The sequence below is a fragment of the Schistocerca serialis genome, chromosome 3, assembly GCF_023864345.2.
Source record: "Schistocerca serialis cubense isolate TAMUIC-IGC-003099 chromosome 3, iqSchSeri2.2, whole genome shotgun sequence".
In the NCBI taxonomy this organism is placed as follows: domain Eukaryota; kingdom Metazoa; phylum Arthropoda; class Insecta; order Orthoptera; family Acrididae; genus Schistocerca; species Schistocerca serialis.
This window is the reverse complement of record NC_064640.1, coordinates 161,317,640-161,343,684: the sequence shown is the minus strand read 5'-3', so window position 1 is coordinate 161,343,684 and position 26,045 is coordinate 161,317,640. Positions and strand designations below refer to the sequence as shown.

The 26,045-nt window shown below is 44.9% G+C and overlaps 1 protein-coding gene across 1 annotated transcript in view; it reads right to left on the bottom strand.

Annotated features, from left to right (window-relative positions):
- Positions 1–25,053, bottom strand: part of LOC126471554 (uncharacterized) — a 31,384-nt gene extending 6,331 nt beyond the window's left edge. The window contains exons 1-4 of the mRNA XM_050099781.1: positions 24,988–25,053; positions 23,938–24,478; positions 23,815–23,855; positions 23,278–23,425 (exon numbers count right to left, since the gene is read on the bottom strand). Of these exons, the coding sequence (XP_049955738.1) occupies positions 23,278–23,425; positions 23,815–23,855; positions 23,938–24,478; positions 24,988–25,053 (796 nt within the window). The remainder of the gene's footprint in view (positions 1–23,277; positions 23,426–23,814; positions 23,856–23,937; positions 24,479–24,987) is intronic.
- Between the last annotated feature and the right edge of the window lie 992 nt (positions 25,054–26,045).

Genomic DNA, 26,045 nt, shown 5'->3' with positions numbered 1-26,045 from the left:
GATATGGAAGCACTGAGGCCTCGGTAGGTTGTCACCACATCTGCAAGCACAAGTCACCTAATTCCTGTAAATTCCAGGGAGGGGGGAGGGCGGTGTGATGAGCTCTGATGCCATATTAAGTCACATCCCAAATGTGTTCAATCAGGCTCAGATCTGGTGAGTTGGGGGAGGGGTAAGGGTGTGGGCAGCACATCAATTGGAACTCCCTACCATGTTCCTCGAACCACTCCATCACACTCTCAGCCTTATGACATGGCACACTATCTTCCTGAAAATGCCACTGCCATCGGGAAACATGATCTTTGTAAAGAGGTGGATGTTGTCTGCAAGCAGTGTATGATACTCCTTAGCCATCATGGTGTCTTGCATGAGCTCCACTGGACTCATGGATGCCCAATGTCAGTGTTTCCCTGGGCATAATGGAGGCACCACAAGCTTGCCTCTGTCCTGCAGTACAGGTGTCAAGAAGCTGTTCCATTGGAAGACTACAGATTCGTGCCCTCCCATCAGCATGATGAACAAGGTATTGGGATCCATTAGACCAGGCTGTTCCAGCTCGTGGGCTCCGCTGTGAGCCGCGGAGCGCTCCCTGCTCCAGGGAGCCGCGTCGCTCGCTGTGACCAGTCAAGTGGGCCGGCACGTGCCACGGCTGGCTGAGGCAGGCGGCAAGGCAAGGGTTTTGATGTGCCAGCTGCGTCTTACAAGATCGAAAACCTCACACTCTTAGCTGCTAAGACGTGGTGACGTGCTACACCAGGAAATACGATATTCAGGAAATAAATAAGAAACAAATGTTTTACAAGAAATTGCATACTAAATTTATAGGGCCTCTGTAGTTTGAAATTTTCTTTTCATTGCAAGATCGGAAATATCAGGCGTCAAAGTGTTCGCAGCATTAATGCGGAGGATGGCCTTCATTGTTGCATCCTGAAGAAGCGATCGTTCCTTACTTTATAACTGTTTTCATTGCTCAGAAAAGCTGCTCACATCAAAACGTAAATCCAAACATGCACATGATCTGAGCGGCATTGTTGTGAAGTTTGGGAAATGTTTTTTCTGTAATGAACAGTACCATCGTGGCAAATACAACGAGATGTGGTACCTCTCTTTCAACAAAGTTGAATTTTGCAAATCAATAATCTCCAATTGAAGCGACGATGACAAGTCATCGGTGGAAACTGAAAAAGGAGTGCTGAATACCTTAAGTTCCATTTCCAAACTAGTGAGGTCTCGGAATCGTGTTTCAAACGACGTGATGAGCTGCTCTAACTTTGCTTGGTAATCGCCAAAAGTAGTACCGTCAGGTAGTTTTAAAGAAGCAAGATGATTGAAGAACGTTAGATGTCCATTACTCATCTGTCTCTCAAATAAATGTAACTTTTCCATGAACACTTTGATCTGGTCGTGCATGTCAACGATTAGCTGCCCTTTGCCCTGCAATGACAGATTTAAATTATTCAGATGCATAGTTATGTCAGCTAGGAACGCCAGGTCTGATATCCATTTTCTATCTTTCAGACGACGCATTTCTTCCCCTTTCATTTCGAGAAAATGGGTATTTCCTCACTAATGGCAAAGAAAACATCAAGAACTTTTCCCCGACTCAGCCAACGAACTGTACTGTGGTAAGATATATCCCCATACTCCGCTTCCACATCTTTCAGGAATCCTTTGACGACGCTCAAAATTCACACAGTTCACGACATCTTTCATTACGCCACCTAGCTCTACTGTTTCAGCACACAGTGCCTCTTGGTGCATTACAGAACACGAACTATGTTGCATGTTTTGATACCCTCCGTATTACGAATCAGTTTTTAAACATACGTCTACTGGTATGTCGTTCTTAAGCCTGGCTACCAGTTCTCTGCATGCAACGCCTTCTACCTGACTGTATTTAATTCTGTATATTGTACCTCTTCGCAGAATTAAATACTTTATGACATACAAAACACTGCGGTCGACCATCCCTCTCAATGAATAAAAGGTATCCTCCAATAGAGGTACAGAGCTCCCGCGGCTAGTCATAGCTGGCATTGAGCACGGATTATTACGGCTGCATGCGGCCAGGGGGCAGCGAGTTCGCTTTCCCCCTCCACGCGGGCTCCGAGCTGCCGCAGTGAGCGCTCCGGAGTGCTCCGGCTCCCTGGAGCTCGGTTGGAACAGCCTGCATTAGACCATGCAACACACTGCCACCTCTCCAACGTCCAGTGCCAATGGTCATATGCCCATTTCAGTCGTAGTTGCCAATGTCGTGGTGTTAACACTGGCACATGCATGGGTCACCAGATGCAGAGGACCATTGTCAGCAGTGTTCAGTCACACTTGTACTCTGCCCAGCATTAAAGTCTGATGTTAGCTCTTCCGCAGTTTGCCACCTGTCCTGTTTTACCAGTCTGCCCAGCCTATGACATATGGCATCTGTAAAGAGGTGTGGCTGCCCAACCCCATGATATCATGTGGTTTCCCTTTGGTTTCGCACATGTTGAAGACACTAACCACCGCATTCATCAAACATCCAACAAGTCATACAGTTTCCGAAATGCTTGTGCCAAGCCTCCAGGTCATCACAGTCTGCTCTTGGTCAAACTCTGATCGATAGCATGTGTCCCCATTCTACACACAGACAGCACAATTGATTGATTGAGGAGGAGGGGAGGGGGGGTGTCATCAATCGTGTGATTCAAAAGCTACTTGCATAAGATAGAGGGTCCATTAAAAGGGGGCAGATCCCATCAAAGGGGTTGAACTATAAAGCAAGGAAATTAAATCACACACAGTAGAAGGCATAGAAGAATAGGTCAAATCTAAAAAATTGGAAAAACAGAGGGTTGAAAGAGTGGTATTTGCACGGGGGAGGGGTCGTGGCTCCCAGACCTAGACCTAGACAACAAGAAGAGAGCCCCTATCACCCTGCCTCTGCTCCAGGAGCAAAGCAAAACCTTATTACTGAAAATAAAAACCACTTTCACATAGGAAACTAAGGATCAGTTCAACCATCCCTGAATCGTCTGCTAACATTAAAGTCAAGGAATCTGGAAGGCTATACTTAGTATCAATGGCCAAAAGAGGGTGACATTCCACCAATATGTGGGATACCATCAGTCTGGCTGCACAAGCACATTGTGGTGATGGCTCATGACACAAGAGAAAATAATAGGTGACCCTAGTATGATTGATGCGTAGACGGCATAAGACAATGGACTACTACTGACAGGAGTGGAAGGAATACCTCCAAACTGCAATAGTCTCCTTGATTGTGCAGAGTTTGTTACTGAGAGTAGTAGTGCACTAAATGTAAATCAACTTTTGGGCAAAGAGAGATTTCATGTAGATCCACATATCTACACCTGGAATCATGAAAGGAAATTGGTGGGGGTGGGAGAGGGGGTGGTAAGTATCTGCTCCTCTAGCCAAATGGTCAGCCAGTTCATTCCCTGGGATGCCCACATCATAGGACTCAGAGGAAGGCAACAGAGCAGGTGACATGCCCAAGGGCAGACATAAGATCTTGGATAGTAGAGACCAAAGGGTGACGAGAGTAGCATTGGTCTAAAGATACAAACCGAGTTTGTACATACTAAAACACTGTGGAGGGAGGCATGAAAAACCAAATGGAGGGCCCTGTTAAAGGCTAGAAGTTCTGCTGTGTAAACTCTACACGATCCCAACAGTAACTGTTGTTTAATGCCAGTAGATCCCACCTTATCAAACATTTTAAAACCATCAGTGTAGAAGACGATAGCACCATGGAACTCCTCTAGGACTGAATGTAAAAGACACCGGAACATCACAGGGGCGACAGAGACCTTAGGATTCTGAAATAAGTTGGTCCTAATCAGTAGTAAAGGCACCATTCAAGGCAGGGTGTGGGAGGAAATAAATGGAGAACTTACCAGTAAGTCAAGATGGAGATCCTGACAGAGGTAAGTGAATCATATTTTAAGCAGCAATCCCACCTGAGGGTGGATATCAGGTGGGAGACGCCCCTCATTTACAAAGATGACAAGATAAATGGGACGGTCAGGGAATCGTCGAATGGCAATTGCATAAAAAACCAGGTGTTGGCTCCATAGTATTTATAGAGGGGGAATCCCCACTTCTGTGGGGAGACTGTCAACAGGACTAGTGCTAAAGGCACCCATAGCCAGACACACCCCATAACGATGAACAGCGTTAGGTACTTTCAGAGTAAAAGAAGTCACCGAGCCATAAACCTGACAACCACAGTCTAGTCTGGACAAAACCAGAGTGTGGTAAAGATGGAGAAGAGTAACACAGTCTGCTTTCTGGCCCATACATCTTGGGGTGCAGAGAGCATTAAGCTTCCACATGTATGTGGTCTTCAGGTGGAGAATATGGGGCAGCCACGTCACCTTATTATCAAAAATAATGCCCAAAAAACAGGATTGTGCTCAAACATCTAGGTGCTGGTTGCTTAAATAAAGTTCTGAATCGGGCTGTACTGTGGGTTGACAGCAAAAATGCATAACCTGAATTTTGAAGGGAGAAAACTGGAGACCACAGGAGAGGGTCCATGCAGAGGCCCATCAGATGGTGCCTTCGAGCTGGTGTTCAGAAGATGCTACCAAGAGGGAGCTGCACAAGATGCAACAACCGTTTACATACAACGCCTGAGTAACCAAATGACCAATAGAAGGTACAAGCCCATTGATGGTAATAAAGAAGAGTGTGACACTTAACACAGGACCTTGTGGGATACTGTTTCTCCTGGATCTGAGAGGTTCTGAGTGAAGTACCAACTCGAATCTGAGGAGCCAAGGGGATAAAAACTAGCAGATAAAAATTGGGAGGGGGCTGTGAAAGCCCCAGTCATGGATGGTAAATAAAATGTGATGGCATCAAGCTGTGTTGTATACCTTCTGTCGGTTTGAGAAGACTGCGACAAGGTGCTGATAGTTAGTAAAAGCCTGTTGGACTGCTGTATCCAATCTCAGTAAACAATCAGTTCGAGATCGTCCTCTTTGGAAATCACACTGATATGGGGACAAAAGGCCCCATGATTCGAGTACTCAACATAGTCTGAAGCTACTCATTCTCTCGAGCAGTTTAGAAAGTATGTTGGTCAGGCTAATCTGGCAGTAGCTGTTGAGAGACCTTAGGTTCTTCCCAGGCTTAATGATGAAGATAACTATGCAGTCTCGTCATTGTGAGGGGGAGGCACCCACGAGCCAAATGCAGTTGAAGACCCTGAGTAGATGTTGCCTCTGGGCTGGGTAATGTCCAAGTGTTGGATGATGTGGTTGTGTATGGAATCCACATCTGGGGCCGTGTCATGTGATGAGATAAGAGCCTGCAAGATTTCCCATTCAGTGAAGAGTTCATCATAGGATTCAGCTTGTTGGGGGTGGGTGTGTGGGTTGGTTTGGGGGTAAACGTGTGGCTGGGTGGGTGGGGGGAACCATGGGGGTATGAGGGGGGGGGGGACCGTGGGGGTATGTAGGGGGGTGGGTGGGGGGAACCATGGGGGTATGAGGGGGGGGGGACCGTGGGGGTATGTGGGGGGGGTGGGTGGGGGAAAACCTTTGGGTGGGTGGGGGAAAACGTTTGGGTGGGTGGGTGTTTGGGGGAAGGGAAACATTTGGGTGGGTGGGTGGGTGGAAACATTTGGGGGGGATACGTCCATTTGACAATGGCCAGCTTTTTGGAGCGTTATACACTTCATGCATCAAGCATCCGCCCTGATACCACCCACTCCAATCAGGGGCTCTCCCTATGGGCACCACTGAGCCACAGCAGCGGCCGTCTGGCACAGCAGCCATTGTCGGGAGGTCCGATGCTCAAGGATGACAAGGAATTACCCTTTGGCATACATGCGGAGGGAACAGCTCAGGTATCTGTAGTGTGATCCCTGTGTTGGCAAGAGGTTCAGCGAGATGGGGGCATAGCAGTGCCACCACATGGACTGCTGCATGTTTTGGTCACCGAGTGGGCCGAGGGAGGAAGGGGGCTACCGCAGGAAAGTAATAGGGGTAGGAAGGGGGATGGGGGGAAGAGGAATCTACATCATAGGCACTAGGGAGGGAGTTATTCACCAAATAGCTCACACTAAGGACAGAAAATTTAGAAGTGGTTGTCAAACCTGAACAGGGGACCAAAAATGCTAAAAGTACAAAAGAACAGGCAACAAGAACAAAACTGCAATGAAAACAGGGAGCATGGTGGATAGTCAGGTCAACATAAATAAAAAAACCCCAAGAGAGGGGAAGGAGGAGTCAGTGAGGAAGGAGTCAGGATGGGGGAGGGAGCGGTACGGTGAAGGAAATGCAGCCCGCAATGGAACAATGGGCTACAATAACTTGGGGCCCCTCGTGTGCCACACACAAACTCGTAAAAGAATCACAAGCCCCCTGGGGGGACAGACAGCACGCTTACTGATACTATACACAATGTGCGTGTGACCAGCAGTCATTCCTCACCAGATAATACAGCTATCATTTGGTAGGGTTTATATCTATAGGAGGTTGGTAGCCATAATGTTCTGGTTGGTTAGTTGGTTGGTTGAGGGATGAAAGGGACCAAACTGCAGAGGTCATCGGTCCCTTTTTCCAAAATACTAAAAAGACCCACAGAGAATAAAATATGTCCAACAGAATAGGAGACAGACGACACAGAACAAAAGAAACGTAGACAAGGACCAGACAAAACAAAATAAAACCACATGGAGTGCGACAGTGGTTGGCCGACCATAGGAACAAAAAAAGGAAGAGCCAACCACCGAAAACACATTAAAAACTGAGTTTAAAACCAGAGGCCAAAGGCCAGAAGCAACACAAAACAATCAAATAAAACAGAAACACTCAGATTAAATGATAAAAACCCCCTGCCCGAATAAAACGTAAAACGAAGTCAGCCATAGCAGAGTCATCTGTTAAAAGGGCAGGGAGCGAGTCAGGCAGTGGAAACGACTGCCTGAGCACAACTAAAAGTGGACAGTCTAATAAAATGTGGACCACTGTCAAAATGGAGCCGTAGCGACATAAAGGTGGGCCCTCACGTCGCAATGGGTGGCCGTGCGTCATCCATGTGTGCCCAATGCGCAGCCGGCACAGGACAACAGACTCCTTACGAGAAATCCGCAAGGAGGACCGCCACACATCGGTCGTCTCCTTAACAGCCCGCAGCTTATTCGGGGATGTCAGGCCACGCCACTCATCAGCCCACACCCCAAGCACCTTACGGCGCAACACCAGCTGCAGGTCGCGAGCTGTGAGGCCGATCTCCAAAGCCGGGGCGTCGAGCGCCCCTTTGGCCAGCCTGTCAACACGTTCGTTCCCCGGGATGCCAACATGACCTGGCGTCCAAACCAAGACCACCGAACGACCAGAACGGGCAATGGCGGAAACAGACGCCTGAATAGAGGACACCAGAGGAGAAGAGGGATAGCAGCGGTCGATGGCCTGAAGGCTGCTCAGGGAGTCACTGCAGATGACGATGGACCTACCTGAGCAGAAACGCATATGCTCAAGAGCGCGCAAGATGGCCACCAGCTCTGCAGTAAAAATACTGCAGCCAGCCGGCAAGGAGCGTTGCTCAACATGGGCAGAGTGAGCAAAGGCGTAGGCAGTGCGACCATCAACCAGGGAACCATCAGTGTAGACAGGCTCACAGCCCGGAAATGATTCGAGGAGCGCAAGAAAACGGCGACGGAGGGCCACAGGCGGAACCGATTCCTTGGGTCCCTGTGCCAAGTCCAGACGGACGGACGGCCAGGACAAACACCAGGGAGGCGTAGGTGCACGGACCCGGAAGGGAGGCGGAAGAGGGAATGAACCCAATTCCGACAGCAGGGACTGAACGCGGACAGCGACGGAAAGCCCAGACCTAGGTCGCCGTTCGGGCAGATGGAGGACCATGGCAGGGAAAAGCAGGCGACAATTGGGATGGCCTGGCGAGCAATGCACATGGACAGCATAGTCGGCGAGCAGTCGATGGCGGCGAATCCGCAGCGGGGGAACCCCGGCCTCCACCAGTAGACTATCCACGGGGCTCGTACGAAAAGTGCCAGTTGCAAGCCGGACCCCACAGTGGTGTATGGGGTCTAACAACTTCAACACTGAGGGTGATGCAGACCCATAGGCCAGGCTCCCATAATCAAGCTGAGACTGCACAAGGGCTCTGTACAATCGCAGCAGCGTGCACCGATCCGCACCCCAAGACGTGAGGCTAAGGCAGCGGAGGGCGTTGAGGTGCCGCCAGCATTTTTGCTTCAGCTGAGTAATATGAGGAACCCATGTGAGCCGGGCATCAAACACGAGTTCCCAAGAAGCGGCAAGTGTCCACCACTTCAAGCAGGTGGCCGTCGAGGTAAAGTTCAGGATGAGGGTGGACCGTCCGAAGCCTGCAGAAGTGCATAACTCGAGTCTTGGCTGCAGAGAACTCAAAACCGTGAGTCAGAGTCCATGATGCTGCCTTCCGAACGGCTACCTGCAGCCTGCGTTCGGCGACTCCCGTAGTCGTCGAGCTAAATGAGATGCAGAAGTCGTCGGCATACAAAGAAGGAGACACCGACGACCCCACGGCTGCAGCCAGACCATTAATGGCCACTAGAAATAAGGACACACTCAACACCGAGCCCTGCGGGACCCCATTTTCCTGTGTATAAGAAGAACTAGAGGCGGCACCGACTTGCACCCGGAAAGAGCGGTGCAATAGAAAGGTTTGAAGAAAAGCCGGGAGCCGACCACGAAGACCCCACTCATACAACGTGGCGAGGATGTGATGCCTCCATGTGGTGTCATACGCCTTCCGCAGATCGAAAAATACAGCAACGAGATGCTGACGTCGGGCAAAGGCCGTACGAATAGCAGATTCCAGCCGCACCAAATTGTCCGTGGCAGACCGGCTCCGACGGAAGCCACCCTGGGATGGAGCGAGGAGACCGCGCGACTCAAGGACCCAACACAAACGCCGCCCCACCATACGTTCGAGCAATTTGCACAAAACGTTGGTGAGGGTAATGGGACGATGGCTGTCCACCGCCAGTGGGTCCGCACCGGGCTTCAAGATGGGGACAATAACACCCTCTCGCCATTGCGACGGGAACACGCCTTCGCTCCAAATGCGGTTAAATACCGCGAGAATGTGACTCTGGCAGTCCCGGGAGAGATGCTTCAGCATCTGCGTGTGGATGCAGTCCGGTCCTGGTGCTGTATCAGGGCAATCGGCGAGGGCAGCGAGGAATTCCCTCTCGCTGAAAGGAGCATTGTATTTTTCAGAACAACGCGTGTGAAATGAGAACTGCGTCCGCTTGGCTCGCTCCTTTAGAGAGCGAAAGGTGGGGGGATAAGATGCAGTCGCAGAGCTCTGAGCAAAGTGCGCGGCAAGCCGTTCAGCAATGGCGGCAGCGTCCGTGCAGACAGCGCCGTCCAAGGAGAGCCCAGGGACACCCATAGGGGTCTGGTATCCATAAATCCGCCGGATCCGGGACCACACGAGTAAGGGGAGACATGGGAGCCCAAGGATGAGACATACCTCTCCCAGCACTCCTGCTTACGCTGTGCAGTAAGACGACGGGCGAAGGCTTAGTTAGTTAGTGTTTTTTTTTTAACGTCCCGTCGACAACGAGGTCATTAGAGACGGAGCACAAGCTCGGGTTAGGGAAGGATGGGGAAGAAAATCGGCCGTGCCCTTTCAAAGGAACCATCCCGGCATTTGCCTGAAGCGATTTAGGGAAATCACGGAAAACCTAAATCAGGATGGCTGGAGACGGGATTGAACCGACGTCCTCCCGAATGCGAGTCCAGTGTGACGGGCGAAGGCACGGAGCCTCTTAAAGGCGATGAGGGTCTCCAGAGACGGGTGCCGCCTATGACGCTGAAGAGCCCGCCTACGGTCGCGAATAGCCTCAGCAATCTCCAGCGACCACCAGGGGACAGCCTTCCGCCGAGGGAGGCCAGAAGAACGGGGGATGGAAGCCTCGGCCGCTGAAATGATGGACGTGGTTAAAACACGGACCACCTCGTCAATGTCACCCTGTAGGGGAGACTCAATGGTTGCCGCAGAAGTAAAACTCGGCCAGTCAGCCCTGAGGAGAGCCCAGCGGGGCAGGCGCCCAGAAGAATGACACTGGGGCAGTGACAAATAGATGGGAAAATGGTCACTACCACACAGGTCAGGATGCACTCTCCAGTGGAGGGATGGGACAAGTCCAGGGCTGCAAATAGAGAGATCGATGGCCGAGAACGAGCCATGGGCAACACTGAAATGCGTGGGAGCACCGGTATTCAAGAGGCTAAGGTCGAGCTGAGCCAACACATGCTCCACGGCCCGACCGCGGTCATCGGAGACAGTCCCACCCCATAGAGGGTTGTGGGCATTGAAATCGCCCAGAAGCAGCAAAGGTGGCGGGAGTTGAGCCAGCAGTGCCGCCAAGACATGTCGGGGGAGCTCCCCATCCGAAGGAATGTAAACAGAGCAAACAGTAATAGCCGGCGAGAGCTCAACCCTGACAGCGACTGCCTCTAAAGGCGTCTGAAGGGGTACTGGCGAGCTACAAACAGAGTGGTGAACAAAAAGACAAACCCCACCCGACGCTCGTTGACAGGCAGTGCGGTTCTTATAGTATCCCCGATAACCGCGAAGGGCTGGGGTCCGCAGTGCCGGAAACCAAGTTTCCTGCAGAGCAATGCAGAGAACAGGGGAATCACTCAGAATCATCCGGAGCTCAGGCAGGTGGCGGAAATAACCACCGCAGTTCCACTGGAGAATGGAAGCAGGAAGGGACTGGGAGGGCGTGAATGTGACTAAGAGGCAGACAGCGCCTCAGAGCCAACTGCCGCCACCGGGGGAGAGGCAGCTGAGTCCATAGGAGAGGCCCCCAAGGGTTCCGTGAGAGCGAGATCCGCGGCAGAGGCGAGGATCTCCACCTCATCCCCGGAGCCAGGACTATGTACAGCAGGCGGTGCTGAAACCGCCGGAACGTCCTTCTTCTTGGACACATGCCGTTCCTTCTTCTCACGTCGGCCCTTAAGGTGAGAGGGCTGGGAGAGCTTCTCTGAAGGAGCGTCGGAGGCTGACGACGACACAGAAGCCCTACGACCAGCAGGTGGCGGAACCTTCAGCCACTGGCTGACATCCGGCTGGGAAGGAGAAGAAACGGAGGAAGGGAGAACCCCGAGGGACCCCTTCCGCGAGAGAGGAAGCGGCGGAGCCAACGCCGGCGGAGAAGGAGGGGGAGGGATCGAGCCTCCCGGTTGTGGAGGAGATGTCACTCCCGAAGTAAGCATGGGGGGAGCGACAGAAGAGGGTTTGCCCCCAACTACTAAGGGGGCAACAGAGGAAGGCTTGCCCCCAGGCACGAGGGGGGCAGACAGAGATACATGGCCCCGAGGGCCCACTGAAGGCGGCACAGATGAAGCGACAACCGTCGCTCGCGTGGGCGACGATAACGTGGCTGCAGCATAAGATGTTCGAAGGGAAGCAGGATACAACCTTTCATATTTCTGTTTAGCCTCTCGATAAGTAAGCTGGTCCAGGGTCTTAAATTCCATTATCTTCCGCTCCTTATGAAGAACGGGGCAATCCGGCGAGCATGGAGAGTGGTGCTCCCCACAGTTGACACATACAGGCGGAGGCGCACATGGAGAATCAGGATGAGAGGGGCGTCCGCAATCTCGACATGTAGCGCTGGATGGGCAACGGGAGGACATATGCCCAAACTTCCAGCACTGGAAGCACCGCATCGGGGGAGGCACGTATGGCTTGACGTCGCAACGGTAAACCATCACCTTGACCTTCTCGGGCAAGACATCACCCTCGAAGGCCAAGATAAAGGCACCGGTGGCCACCCTGTTTGTCTTGGGTCCTCGATGGACACGACGGACAAAATGCACACCACGTCGTTCCAAGTCGGCTCTCAGCTCGTCATCGGATTGCAACAAGAGGTCACAATGGTAAATAATCCCCTGGACCATATTTAAGCTACTGTGGGGAGTGACGGTAACAGGGACGTCACCCAGCTTATCACACAAGAGCAACGATCGTGACTGGGCTGGGGAGGACGTCTTGAGGAGGATGGACCCATTCCTCATTTTTGACAACCCTGCCACTTCCTCAAACTTATCCTCCAGGTACTCCACAAAAAACATAGGCTTCGTCGGAAGAAAGGAGTCACCATCAGTCCTGCTGCAGACAAGGTATTGCGGTACGTAAGGCTCCCGCTTGGCACTAGATCGGCGTCCCTCCCATGGCGCAGCCAACGAGGGGAACGTCTGAGGCTCATATTGCGCAGCATCGAAGTCAACTCTACCTCGCTTAGAGACGCTGGTGGCCGTGCGACCACCAGCTTGGTGTGATTTATTGCACTTCATTGCGCCACATCCGCCCAGATGCCACCTACTCCGAACGAGGGCTCTCCCCAAGGGCGCCACCCAGCCAAAGCAACGGGTACCTGGTCGATATCCCGTTGCCCGGAGTCCCCGTGCCCCAGACAAGATGGGCACATACTCCTTGGCATGCATGGGGAGGAAACAGCTCTGGCATCTGTAGTGCGATCCCTGCGTGGTCAGGGGGCTACCACCAAGAGGGTACATGACGACCCCACCACAACGGACTGGCTACCGTGCTGGATTTTAGGTGTTTAAAGGGTCCACAGTTGTCGTAGGCGCTAAGAAGAAGAGTGCGCACAAGGCAAGAAGGAGACAACCCAGAAGATGTTGGGCGTAGTCCCCCCCACACGACAATAGGTAACATGCAAGATGGTGGAGCATGATGGACCAATAGAAAAACACCACGTAAGGTGTCCTTCCCCAAATGGCACGCACTGACGACGGAAATTTGGAAGAAAAAAGGAGGTCAAACCCAAGAGGGGACCATCACAGAAGGCCGAAACGTTTGAGACTCCTTTTAGTCGCCTCTTACGACAGGCAGGAATACCGCGGGCCTATTCTTACCCCCGAACCCGCAGGGGGATAATGTTCTGGCCGATCAGTGTAAAATGCTGCAGAGATTGTTTCGGAATGTTATGGTAGAGAATTATTTTGACAATAACGACTGTTGTGGGAAAATTTGTGTTATATTTACCAGAGTAAAGTAATGCCCAGACAATATGTCATCTCAACACACTCTGAACATAGGGACAGATGAGAGAGTTATTTTTGCAAGTTGATATTCTGGCTGCTATTAGTTTATTTATCAACTGTCATTTTTTATTTGTAATTCACTGTTGCTACTTGAGTTTAAGTCCAATAGAGCCATGACAGCAGCGGTGGCAGCCATAAGCATTTGCATTGTGTATGGGAATAATGCCACTGGACAGAGAACAGCAAGAAAATGGTTTTCTCATTTTAAGGAGGATTGTTTATACGTTAATGACTCTCCATTTTCAGGAAGACTTTTGGGTTGAAGATCATTAGAACACATTAAGACACAGTGATCCATATCAGTGTACTCAAGAACTGGCAAATGTTATAGACTGATCATTCCACCACTGTGTAACATTTGCATGCAATGGGGAAGGTTCAAAAATCCGATGTATGGGTACCGCATGCTCTAAGCCAAAATCACAAAAATTAATGGGTGACTACATGTGCACTTCTAGTTGTTATCAACTGGCTTGTGAACAACACTGGCCATTCCTTTCTAAAATCATTACTGATGATGAGAAATGGTCTCTTTAAGATAGCATAATGAAAGGAAAGGAATGGTTGAGATCAAACAGCAGAAATTCCCCATACAAAGACCTGTGTGCATCCAAAAGAGAGAATATTATGCATCTGTTGGGACAGTGGCAGTGTGGTGTACTACAAATTGCTTCCCGGAGGTGTAACCATCACTGCTGACAATTATTGCCAACAACTGAAACAGCTTGCAGATATAATCCAAGAACAATGACCAGGAAGACTGCATGAAGTGATGCTACTCCACAATAATGCCCACCTGCATTCTGCCAGACTGACAATAAATACTATACAGGAGTGGGTTGGGAAGTCATTCTGCACCCACCTTAGTCACCTGATCTTGCACCCACAAATTTTCACCTTTTCCATTCTCTACTGAACAAGCTTCAAGGAACTTGTTTTCTGTATGAAAATAGGCTCCGAACATGGTGCAACAAGTTCTTCACTTCAAAATCATGTGATTTCTATTGACTCAAAATCAAAAAGTTATCCGAGTATTGGCAGTAATGGAAAGAAGCAGACAGCTTCAGTGGACATAGAAGTGAGAAGTGATAGCAGATGGAGGCAGCTGGTATTAACCTAATGTTGCTGGGTCAGAATTAAATAGCTGCTAGGCTCTGTTGATCATAGGATCAGACATGGGTTTGAGTAAGCAGACAGAACAGTGATAGACAATCACGGTCTCTGTGCAAGGATTTGATTTTAAGCATGGAGGTACCTCATCCTGTAATTTGTACTAAACATTTGGTATAAACTTCAATGTTAATTAATCATTTCTAGCATTTATTTTACTTGTCATCCACCTATTTCCTTAACTTTTATCAGGGCATTCACATCAGACAATCAAGTCTCCCTCTTAATTTGACAACTGAATGAATTCTCTGTAGCACAAAGACCAGTTGCTCAATCCCTGTCAAAACTGATGCTTGGGACATGACAATGCCAGTGTGATTGAATTTAGATGTAGGGCCATAGGTTACACTTTTGAACAGAATGTGTATCTCAGGAATGGAGGAGGACTTTGATGAGGGATCTGATACTGAACTGGAGCTGCAATTTTGTGTGTTCGGATATAATTATAAGAGTGACTGAAATTGGAGATGTGAGCTAAGTTATGCAGACATTTTGGTAAAATGAAATATTTTGAGGATTACACTTTGAGCTGAACAGTCACAGTTATCTGAAGTTACAATCCTCAGAATAAATTTATTGCTTAAGTAAATGTGAAGACAAACAGTAATCTTTTTTCAAAAGTAAAATATTTGAGTATAGGGCTATGGTCCATTGTGGGATTGGAGTTACAAGATAGAGTTGATCATAAAAATTGAGCAAATGAATAACAAAAGCAAAATGTTCTATAAATAAATATAATGCTTTGGCACATGAGGAAGGACTTATATAAACAAATGTACATAGGCAAGGAATGAGTATTAGCTCATAGTGGTAACTGTTGTAATGAAGAGCAAGAGGAGGGAATCAAACTTTAAACACCCTGTAGATATTGGTGTACTGAGAAAATAATAATTATAATGGTTGAATAATATGACCCCAATGTTGAATAATATGACATCCTATTTTTGCCTCTCTTCCTCCTCATTTCTCAAAAGCCTTGTCCTCAATTAACCTGGAGTCTGTGTGCTTTGTCTTCACCCCTCCCCCCCTTCAATTTCCCAACCATCTTCTTTCTTGTCCTGGAGAATTGCCTGTGGTTCCAAAAGCTAGGGGTTTTGTTTGTACTGAGAGATGCACTTCATAAAGGCATGAAGGCAAGTACTGACCAGCCCATCTGGAAGAGTAGTTTGTTCAGTATTGTCAACAGACCAATCATGTATGTTCCAAAAAATGTAAGGGTAAATACAATAGTAAATGAAATAAGATAAAAATTAATTTAAATATGACTTGAGAGAGAGGAAATTTCTTACACAATATCTTCTCCAACACAGCACATCCACCAACTGATAACTTATGGACAACAAAATTCAGTCTTAAGCATAGAAGACCAAAGGAATGATATAAACATTTAATGTGTTGTCAGTGATTAGTCATTAGGGATGCAGCACGTATTTAGATTTGGTAAAGCAGTTTTTTTTTTAAAGAAACAATATTTGCTTTAAATGATATGGGGAAGCCACAAGAAATCTAAAGCTGGATGGACAGGCACAGATCTAAACCCCTGTGCCACCTTGCTCAATAAGACAACAAAAATTAAACAGTAAACAATCTATGGAAGCACAATCATGGAATTAAGTAAAAACTGAGTGGCAAGGAGGAGGGGAAGGGAGTGTGGGGGAACAGGAAAATTTTAGTGCAGCACTGATTTCTAAGTCAGTGGAGAAATTCCACTAACACTATTGTACAGGGAGGACAGAAAGGCTGCTGTAGCTCCTTTAAAATAATATGCTAGAATTCTCTCGCAGAGCAAGCAAAAACCTACCCACTTTAAAGAATCAGAAAAGGTTCGGGAAACAACGATCAGTTTTTCACATGTGATATTTCTGGAATAACAGTGACAGGTAAACAGATTTTGTCTTCCTAGGCTTCCCAAAAGTACACGACACTGTCACAACTGTTGACCAATAAAAATATGATTATACAGAGTATCTTCACATATACAGGATGAATCACCTAAAACTTGCACCGCAAATACTGCAGAAATAGGATGTGCCACTGATGTGCGGTTTTCACAGACTGGCTAACAATATGAGCCCCTTACTACCAGTCCAATCAATGGATTGTAATAACACACAGAAATTGTATTTCCTTGCAAACATATACTTTTTAAATGGAACAATGCCTATTGACATTAACAGACCAGAAGTAGGGTAAATTAGAATGTCAGTGGTGTTTGTTGCAGGATTCTAGTGCAAGTTGTTTACAAGATATCATATTCTGAAACCTTCCCATACTGTCACTTGTACAATACTTGTGGTCACACACATTGAAGATCAACGTAAGTGCATACACATGTTATGTGGATTCTGGCCAGTAACAAGACAATTGATCATCAGAGGTTGTGTTCAAAATGACCACTGGCAGTGGCAATAAACACTTCCAGTCTGGTATGGAATGACTGCTGCACACGTGCTAGCATTTTAGTGGAGATGTCTGAGCAGTTTGCAGTAATACATCATTTTTTATTATCAAGTGTAGATGGTGAGTCCTTGAGTCAGTTTCTTTCAACTGTCCCCACAGAGAAAAATCTATAGGCATCAAATCCAGGGAATGGGTCAGCCAAGGGACAGGTCCTCTGCGTTTAATCCAACGATTTGGAAATAAAACATGGAGACACACTGTAGTACTTTGTGAACTACCGGCTGAACAGCCATCATGTTGGTACCACAAGGTTCCTTCTAGCCTGCAGAGGAGCGTCTTCAAGCATGCGTGGTAGATGGCATGTAAGGAGGTTGAGATACTTGCGCACGTTCAGTGCTCCATCTATGAAAAATGGGCCTATTAGCTGATAGTTCACTATCCCACACCACACGTTTACACTCCATAGACACTGACATTCCAGCTTACAAAGCCAATGGGGATTGTCAACAGGCCAATAATGCATATTTCAATGGTTTACCTGGCCATGTTTGGTAAATGTGGCTCAACTCACTACACAAGATATATTACACATCTGGGGTAGCCTGTCTTAATGTCCATGTACAAAAGTTAACACAGTTCTCATACTAGTTTCCATGCCGCTCTTGGTGGAGACAGATGTGATTGGAATGGAACCTATGTTGGCAGAGAATGTGTAGGACACATGCCTGACTCTTGTCACTGTCTCATGTGGTTGTGCACGCAGAAGCTAACATGGGAATCACCTGTAACAGCAGCAAGAATATCAATTTCCCTCTCTTCCATAGTTACTCGTTTCCTTCTGTAACTTTACGTAGATGTTACGCTACCATTTTCATGTAACTGCTTGAAGAGGTTGAAGATGGTTGATGTTTATTGGGATATCTTGTGGCCAACACTGTACAAGAATGAATTGCATTCTTCCTACACTCTCCATACACCATGAGCATGTCAGATTTTTCTGCATTGGTAAATACTATCACCCACCCAGTCCCTACCGCTGGGACTGTCAGATGCTGACTGACTAGCAAGTCACAATTTGGTCAAGGAACACATAAGCACACGGTAAGCAAACATAACAGCATCATACCTAGTAACTATGCAGGCTGAATGGCACAAACAAGTGTTGGTGTGGAAACGTTTCAAAATACGATAACCTGCGATTGACTTACACTAGAGTCTGACAATGAACAATACTGACATTCTAATTTACTCTACTTTTAGTTTGTTAATGTAAATAGGTAACATTACAATTGAAGAAATGTGTGTTTGCATTAAGAATACACTTCTAAGCATTATTACAATCTGTTTACTGAATAAGATGAGCCCCTAACTACCAACCCATTCTGCGAAAACTGTATATCAATAGCACTTTTCATTTCCACAATATTTGTGGTACAAGTTTTAGCCGATTCACCCCTTGTGTGATGGGCTCTAAGAGGTCTGACAAATAAAATCCAGTATCTCATACTACATGTTTAACAGAAAGGAAGTTACATCAGCTACAGTCTAAGAACGTGTACATTGATGGGCCAAAAAATTATGACCACTGCCCATCACAGTGTTGGATGGAGCCTTGTGTTGTTGCAGGTATGTTATTCAGTAACAGAAGTATGTAAGCCGAGCAGACACAGATGGGAGATCACCTTGGCAGTGATACGAGCTGAAAATTGGGAAAGCCATTGAGATAAGTGACTTTGACAAAGGGCAGATTGTTGTTATGCACAGCCTGTGAATGAGTATATCTAAAATGGTGGAGCTGGATGAATGTTCATGTACTACTGTCATTAGCATCTATGGAAAGAGGTAGGAGAATAGTGAAACCACCTCTGGGCATTAAATGGTCAGACGTATATGAATCCTCACACAATGTGGGGGTCAGAGGCCTGTCTGCTCTTTAAAGTAGGATATACGGTGATTTGTGGCATTTCTGCTGAAAGGGCACAATGCTGGTGAACATACAAGTTTTCCAGAGCACACCATTTATCCTATACTGTTGAACATGGAGCTCCACAGCAGATCAGTCCCTGTGTGTTCACATGCTGACCCAACGACATCATCAATTACAATTGCAGTGGGCATTGGACCATCAGCATTCGACCATTAATCAATGGAAACATGTTGGCTTTTTGGATGAATAACATTTCTGCTACATTAGGTTGAGGGTCATCTCCACAAACGCCGTCATCGAGGTGAATGGCAGCTCGAAATGTGCAACACACCACGGATGTAGGCTGGTGGGAGCAGTATTATGCTATGGGAGACATTCTCCTGCACCTGAAGGGTAATTGAAGACACACTGTGTGGTGTATTTTTCCCTCTTCTCCTGCTGATGTATATTTTGTAGAGTTTTTGGTGGGTCTTATACCAGCACTAGTGGAAAGTCGTGCCCTATGCCGATATAACTGAGCAATATTTTGCTGACCCTAATACACTGCCAGATGAAAGTAGTATACCTCTATCCTCTCTTCTCAGAGTAGTTGTTTGGTGGTCTGGATCCTTCCATGCCACCTCCCTGTTGATCCAACTGCGGTGAAGATTCCTGAAATGTTTCCGCAAGTTCTCTCTACTGCACTACTAAATAAATAGACACACTTCTCACAAACAAGGGTAAATTTTGCCCACCATTTTCCCTATTTCTTTTAACACAACAAACAATTGCTACATTAATACCACTCTCGAGTACATTCAAAAAAGTCCGTACATGCATACTTTAGGACCTGAGATAGGAAACCAGATAAACAACTACTACTGTTCAATTGTTCATTACGCCCTTGTTGGTGTGTGTTTACTCCATGGCTCTCGGATTTAGGCAGTTGCTGGGATGTTTACAAATACCCCGAAACACAACAACTGACTGCTGTGAACCATCTAAATCCTTTGATGCTTGATGTCTTCCCAGATGCACTGTCATCTTTCAGCAGTATAACTGTACAACTCTCTGAGCCAGGACGATACTACAGTGGTTTGAAGAGCATTATAGTGAACTCGCATTGATGTGTCTGACCAAATTCACCTAAAGTAAATCCTATGGAGTCCATCTGGGTTGCTATTGGGTGGCATCACTGCTCACGCAAAGTCAGTGACCCTATATTTACCTGAATTACATGTGCTGTGCCGAAACATTTAATGCTAAACCCTACCAACAAACTGTCAGATCCCTGATACGCAGAATCAGTCATGTATTTCATTCCGAAGATGGACAAACAAGGTATTAAATAGATGGTCATTATGTTTTGGCTCATCAGTGTAATTTAATCCGGCTATTTTGTTCTGGTCTGTATGATTCGAAATGCTTACAAATTTCATTTATTAGTATTTAACTATCAAGATAACTTCATGAAAGCTGATGACTGTCTCAAAATTAAGGGTAGTAAGTGTTTAAAAAAGTTTTAAAATAGTTTAAGCCATTTGGTCACAAGACGTAATAGTTACATATGTAAGATTCAGATATAGTGACCACAACATTAGTATGATTACTCTAACGTCAAATATTTTCTGGTTAACTGTTGTATTTTATAGTAGTAATAACTGACTTACTCTCAACATTCAACAAATCAACAAAGGCACAGTGGTTACAACAATGGGCTTGTCATTAGCACTTAACTGTTTGAATTATCCATCATTTCTGTTCAGTTGGAAATGATAGACTAAATTCTCTACCATTTGTGATCAGTCTGAATTGTGACATCATAGTGATTATCAATTCTTCCACCTCAACATCAGCAAATGACGTAAACACCACAACAGATGAAGGAACATGAGTCCGAACATCATGTCAGTAATGCCTCTGAAAGTGAGTGTTATGATGACAGTGATGACTGTCCAAAGCCTGTTTTGAAATAGTGTACAGACTTCTATTTCTAAAAACGGGAACATAGAATGGCAGTCGCAGCCACCAGCACAACACAGCCACCCACCTGCTTTGAATGTCATCAACAGTATCCCACGAGTTACCAGGTATGCAAGCAGTAGGACAAGTTAAGTAAAATGTTCATCTGAAGTAGTATTCTGTACAGTGCTTCAGAATGATTTAACAGGGTTGCACAATATGAGGGGGGAATGAGTTTATGGTCAACAATGGACAAACCTTGATGATTCTGTTTTTCATGCATAGTTAAGGCTTATTTCTTGCAGGTGTATGCCGCTAATATGGGCAATGTACAAAAAGTCTGTGGGGTAAGGATACTGGCTGGAACATATTTCAAGTAACCATTTCCCTTGAAACATTATGTAAAATATCGCACGTTTTGTGGTTTGATAAGAAATCTACACGAGAGGAAACACGATGTACTGATAAACTTGCCACAGCTTCTTGTATTTGGGAGAATTTGTTAGAAGTCCTTCCTAAACTGTATAATTCTGGAGATGTCACAATCAATGAGCTGTTAGTACCATTCAGAGGATGCTATTGATTCAAGCAGTACATCCCAAACAAATTGTCAAAACATGGGATCAAAATATGGACTGTGTATGACAGCAAATCTTCATATGCACTGAAAACCCAAATTTCTAGAAGAAAGGAGAGGAAAAGATAGGGGAGCAGCAGCACGAGGGAAAAAGTAATAAGGGAATGAGAGTAGTTGCTGATCTTGCCTCTGATTTGCAAGATCAGAATGTAACATTTGACGACTATTCTATGTCATACCATTTGGGACAGCTGCTCCTGAAAAGGATAGTTACTATGTTAGGAACAATACAGAAAAGTGAGAGCTTCCTCAAAAATATGACCCACAAGGAGGCTCATAGCCCTTCATTTTACTTCACAAATGTCACTATGGCAGTCAGTTATATTCCCAAGAGAAATAAGAATGTTGTACTTATGAGCACTATCCACCATGATGGGGAAATCCGTGACGGGTGTGATGTGAAGCTGAAAGTGATTTAGATTATAATCAACCTATCACAAAGACACTATCAGCTAACAGGTAAATATACATGCAAATGGAAAACCAGCAGAGGGCTCATGATGGTTTTCTACAATATTATTGATGTTTGTAATTAGTATGTGTTGTGGGTTTTGATTGTTCACAAATTGGAAAGCACAGGGTGTATATGCTGGAGAAATGGGGGGAGGGGGGGGGGGGGAAGAAGTAATTTACTGGATTTCCCTGTTAAAAACACACTTTTTCATTTTAAGTGAAGTATACTTTCCCTTGGAGCTGAAAAACTTCTCAATTCTTTAAATGTTACAGATTTTATACATGGATGAAGAATTTCCCAGCACTTTGGGACACAAAACCCAGCAAAAAACAATGCATTTTAGAAAGATCTTTTATGTGCAGCTACATGTATACTGCATAGATTTGTATTATTAAAGTATAAATACGAATTCCACAAAATATAGTATGGTAGCTCCCAAAGCACTAAAATTAAGATTGTGCAGAACAATGTGCTTTTGTCAGCCAATTGTGGTTCGTGCCACATGATGTCAGCCAATAACAGCAGATATTCAGAGCATAGGATATGTGATGTAGCCAGCCAATACCAAAATCATGATTAACAATGTGTGGAAAAACTGCAGCATTTTATTATGTCTGGTGATACTGAACTAAACAGTACATTTGTATAGTAAAAGAGAACTGAACAGCAGCATTAACTGTTAATGTTGGTAGTATACAGCTCCTTCTGACCATTTGCCAGCAATACTGTTGTCTTTAGGGGAAAGCATTGTCACTGAATGATCATAAGGTTATACAGAATGGCTTAGTATTTGCAATTTGAGCATTAAAAGACAATTCTCTCTAAATATGGATGTATGCAAGGTAAAGCCCATAAAAAAGAGAAAGAACTCTGGTACTGCATTACATGATCAGTGGTTACTTTAGGAGGTTGTCACCTTGTTCAACAGTGTTACATAGTTATGTAAAATAAACATAACATGAGAAATTAGTAGTAAGAGTTCAGTGGTAGTGCAATGCATCTGTAAAGAAAGCGAATCTCCTACAAGATTTCTGTGTGACCAAATCTGAGAGAAATGCTCCAGCATTTGGAGTCTTATAAATTAGGTGGATATTAGACTGGGAACAAATTTAGATAGCTGCTGTTAGAATTTTACCAAGTCAGTAAACCTCATACAGAACTGTAACAAAAAACTCAGGGAACTGAAATTTTAAACTTTAGAAGAAAAGTGACTATTTCCTTGCAAAAGGCAATTGATAAATCTAGAGAAGCAGTTTTGGAAGAAGACTGTGAAACCATTTTCTAGCTTCCAGCAGTGTCCTTGTACGAAAGAGCCACAAGAATATTGTAAGCAAGATTGAAGAGTGTAAATCTGCATAAAATATAAATTTTCCCCTTGCAAATCTTATAGGACACAAAATCACAAATATAAATAGAATATACCTTCTGCCATGCACACTACAGTGGCTTGGGTAGATTAAGCAAATGATACCAGAGGAATTAAATCTGCAGTACATTGATGTAATACTTAGAGACAAATTGCCTTCATGATTTTTATAAGCCATACTTCCATAACGAAACTTCATCAAAGGTACAGCAAAACCATTGTAACAGTTTCTTCATACGAAGACAGATAGCAAAACTAAATACAATTATTGTGAATTACCTGTGTATGGTTGTGTGGAGTGACAAGGAACTGTGCTGCTTACTTCATTTTCTGGGGATGTAGGTGTTGCTGCTGCTGATGCTGCTGATAAACTTCCAGCATATGGGTCAATATGAACTGGCAATGGTAAGCAGCTCTGTCGAAACCACTGAAACGAGCAGTCACTACTACATTTGCACAGTTTTAGTTAAGGTTCATGTTGGTTATAATATTAGAAATTTAAAAACAGCTATATATTCTATTTTATTTGATATTGCACTGAAATAAAGTGCAAGTCATTTACACTTTATTCTACTTTTCAAAACTGGCTTACTTAGACAAAACCACAGTTATTCTGAATAACAATTATATTAATTCAGTAGTTATATAGCACCAAAGCTTCAACCTTTTATTGGTTTCAGATAGTTTTCCTCAGCTAAAATTTCATTTTAGTATATGTGTAATTTGAAGAGGGGGCAGCTGAAATTTTTCTTGCTCACGATTTTTTTTTTAAAATCTTTGTTAAGAACTGACTGATTATATTACTGCAATACTTACATCACACCCAAGGTTGTAGTAGAATCTCAGAGTCTGGATATCTGATAAAAGAAAAGAATTTTGTAGGTTTCTTTATTCTGTGGTCAACGTACACAACATTTTCCATGCATAATAATTACTTACCATGAAGAGGTAAATCACTACCATCAGGCAAAACAGACTTCTGAGCTACCATATTCAATGCCTGAACTACATTTCCTGTCAATCCCTTTGCTGCAGGACCCGAAACAGTTGTGCGAACACAATCTTCAGTTCCTTCCGATACACGTGGTGGTAAGTGACTGACAAATTGAACACTAGGGCTTAAAACATAGACAGGGTTTGCCTTGAGGCAGGAACTGCCAGGACAACAACTGCATGCAATATGGTTAGGAGAAACTACGGTCTGAGACACTGTTTCGCTTGCTGACACATTCACTTCATTAGTAAGAATGACTGGAGGCTTTGTTGGTGTTGTTGAATCTGGTTCTGGTGGAGGAGATTCTGCAGTATTTAAGCACCTTTCTTGAGCAATAGTGCATTCTTGATGGTATCCGCCAGCTGATGTAGCTGGTACTAGTATCTGTGCACTAGGAACATGCTGAGTTGAACAAAAATCTTGTGTTCTTGGTGACTCTTGACCCACAACAGGAAGTTGTGGAAGGTTTCCATTAGCTTGAAAATTCTGAAAGAAAATGAATATAGAAGATAAGGGTAAACAGTAGCTTACAGCAATTATTTTAATACAGTTATGTAGAAATTATTTTAGACAAGCAATTTCAAACACATTTATGTATTCATAATAGCACAAACATCAATGACAGGTAATAATAAATTAGTGACAAGCAATATTCAGTTTGAAATAACAGTGTATCATGTTTGCCTTTTACAAATTCAAAATCTTATCATGCAGGTTTCATACACTACAGAATTTACATTACAGGCACTTCTGGACTACTTCTAAAATATATTTCATATTTCTCAGCCAACCCAGAGCTACCATTTTATGGACAAAAACAATTATTCATAATATCAAGGTAGTTTGGTAGAGAACATTGTAAGCAGTGATTTCCCATAATTCTCATAGTGGTTTACAATTTGTTTTGTGAATATTACATTACATTACATTACATTAAATAGGTAAGGGCTTTTTGCCTTTCAAAAATTCAAATTTTGATAGTCAAAACTACTTACTATACTATGTGAAGGATTGCAGTTAGCAACTTGATAATTGCTATAATTTATTTGACACTGGGACATCAGTGGTTGATCGCCATTGCATCTGAAACAAACCTTAACATTACTGAGGATAAATTTTCATATATGTATAACAAAAAATTATTTGCAGATATTTCCATTCTAGTTTTAGTACTGTGTAAGTTAGCTACTGAAGCTTTTTGTAAACTAGTTGTGTTCATCAGTCCAGTGCTTGCATGAAACCACCTCAAACTAAAGCACCCACTGCAGTATCCAAAACAATCTGTGACTTAATCACTGGTTTCATGTTCATCTACTTGTTGTTGTAATGGAGAGTGAGCTTCTTGTCCCCAAGTTTGACAAGGTTGCTTATGTATAACACTGATTACGCATTGCTGTGCCAGGCTTTAATGTTACATACATATCACTGGCAAAAAAAAGTTTTATTACACTTATACTGTTGCCCAGATACCCGTGGAAATAATTACAAACACTAAACTTCCAAATCACTAACACCTTAAATTAATAACTGTGCTACAAAAAAGGTATTTAAATTTATGTTAGGAGATTGTTGCAACATTGCATACTAACTCCTCATAGATTGTCATATGGACAATCATTTAACCCTTTTTGTGCCAAATACGAGGGTGGGTTAGAAAGTAAGGCCTTCTGTGTCACAAATTTAATGATGAACATGTAACGGCAGAATTAGTACAGATCACAGCCCGAATGTCCTCTACACGACACTACCATTCTACACCTTCATCATACATTTGTACACATTTGTGCCATTGTTGAACAAATTATACAAATGCATGGTGAATATGTTTGCTATTATATGTTCATTAGCAAATTTTATGATGATGCAGGAGACAATAATGTTAGATCCACCACTGTACTATCAAATTATTTCAAAAAAATCACTCCTTGAACTGGAGCCACTCAAGATCTTAAAAATAAGAAAGAAAGACACACACACACACACACACACACACACACACACACACACACACACACACACACACACACACACACACGGAAGCAGGTGACCTGAA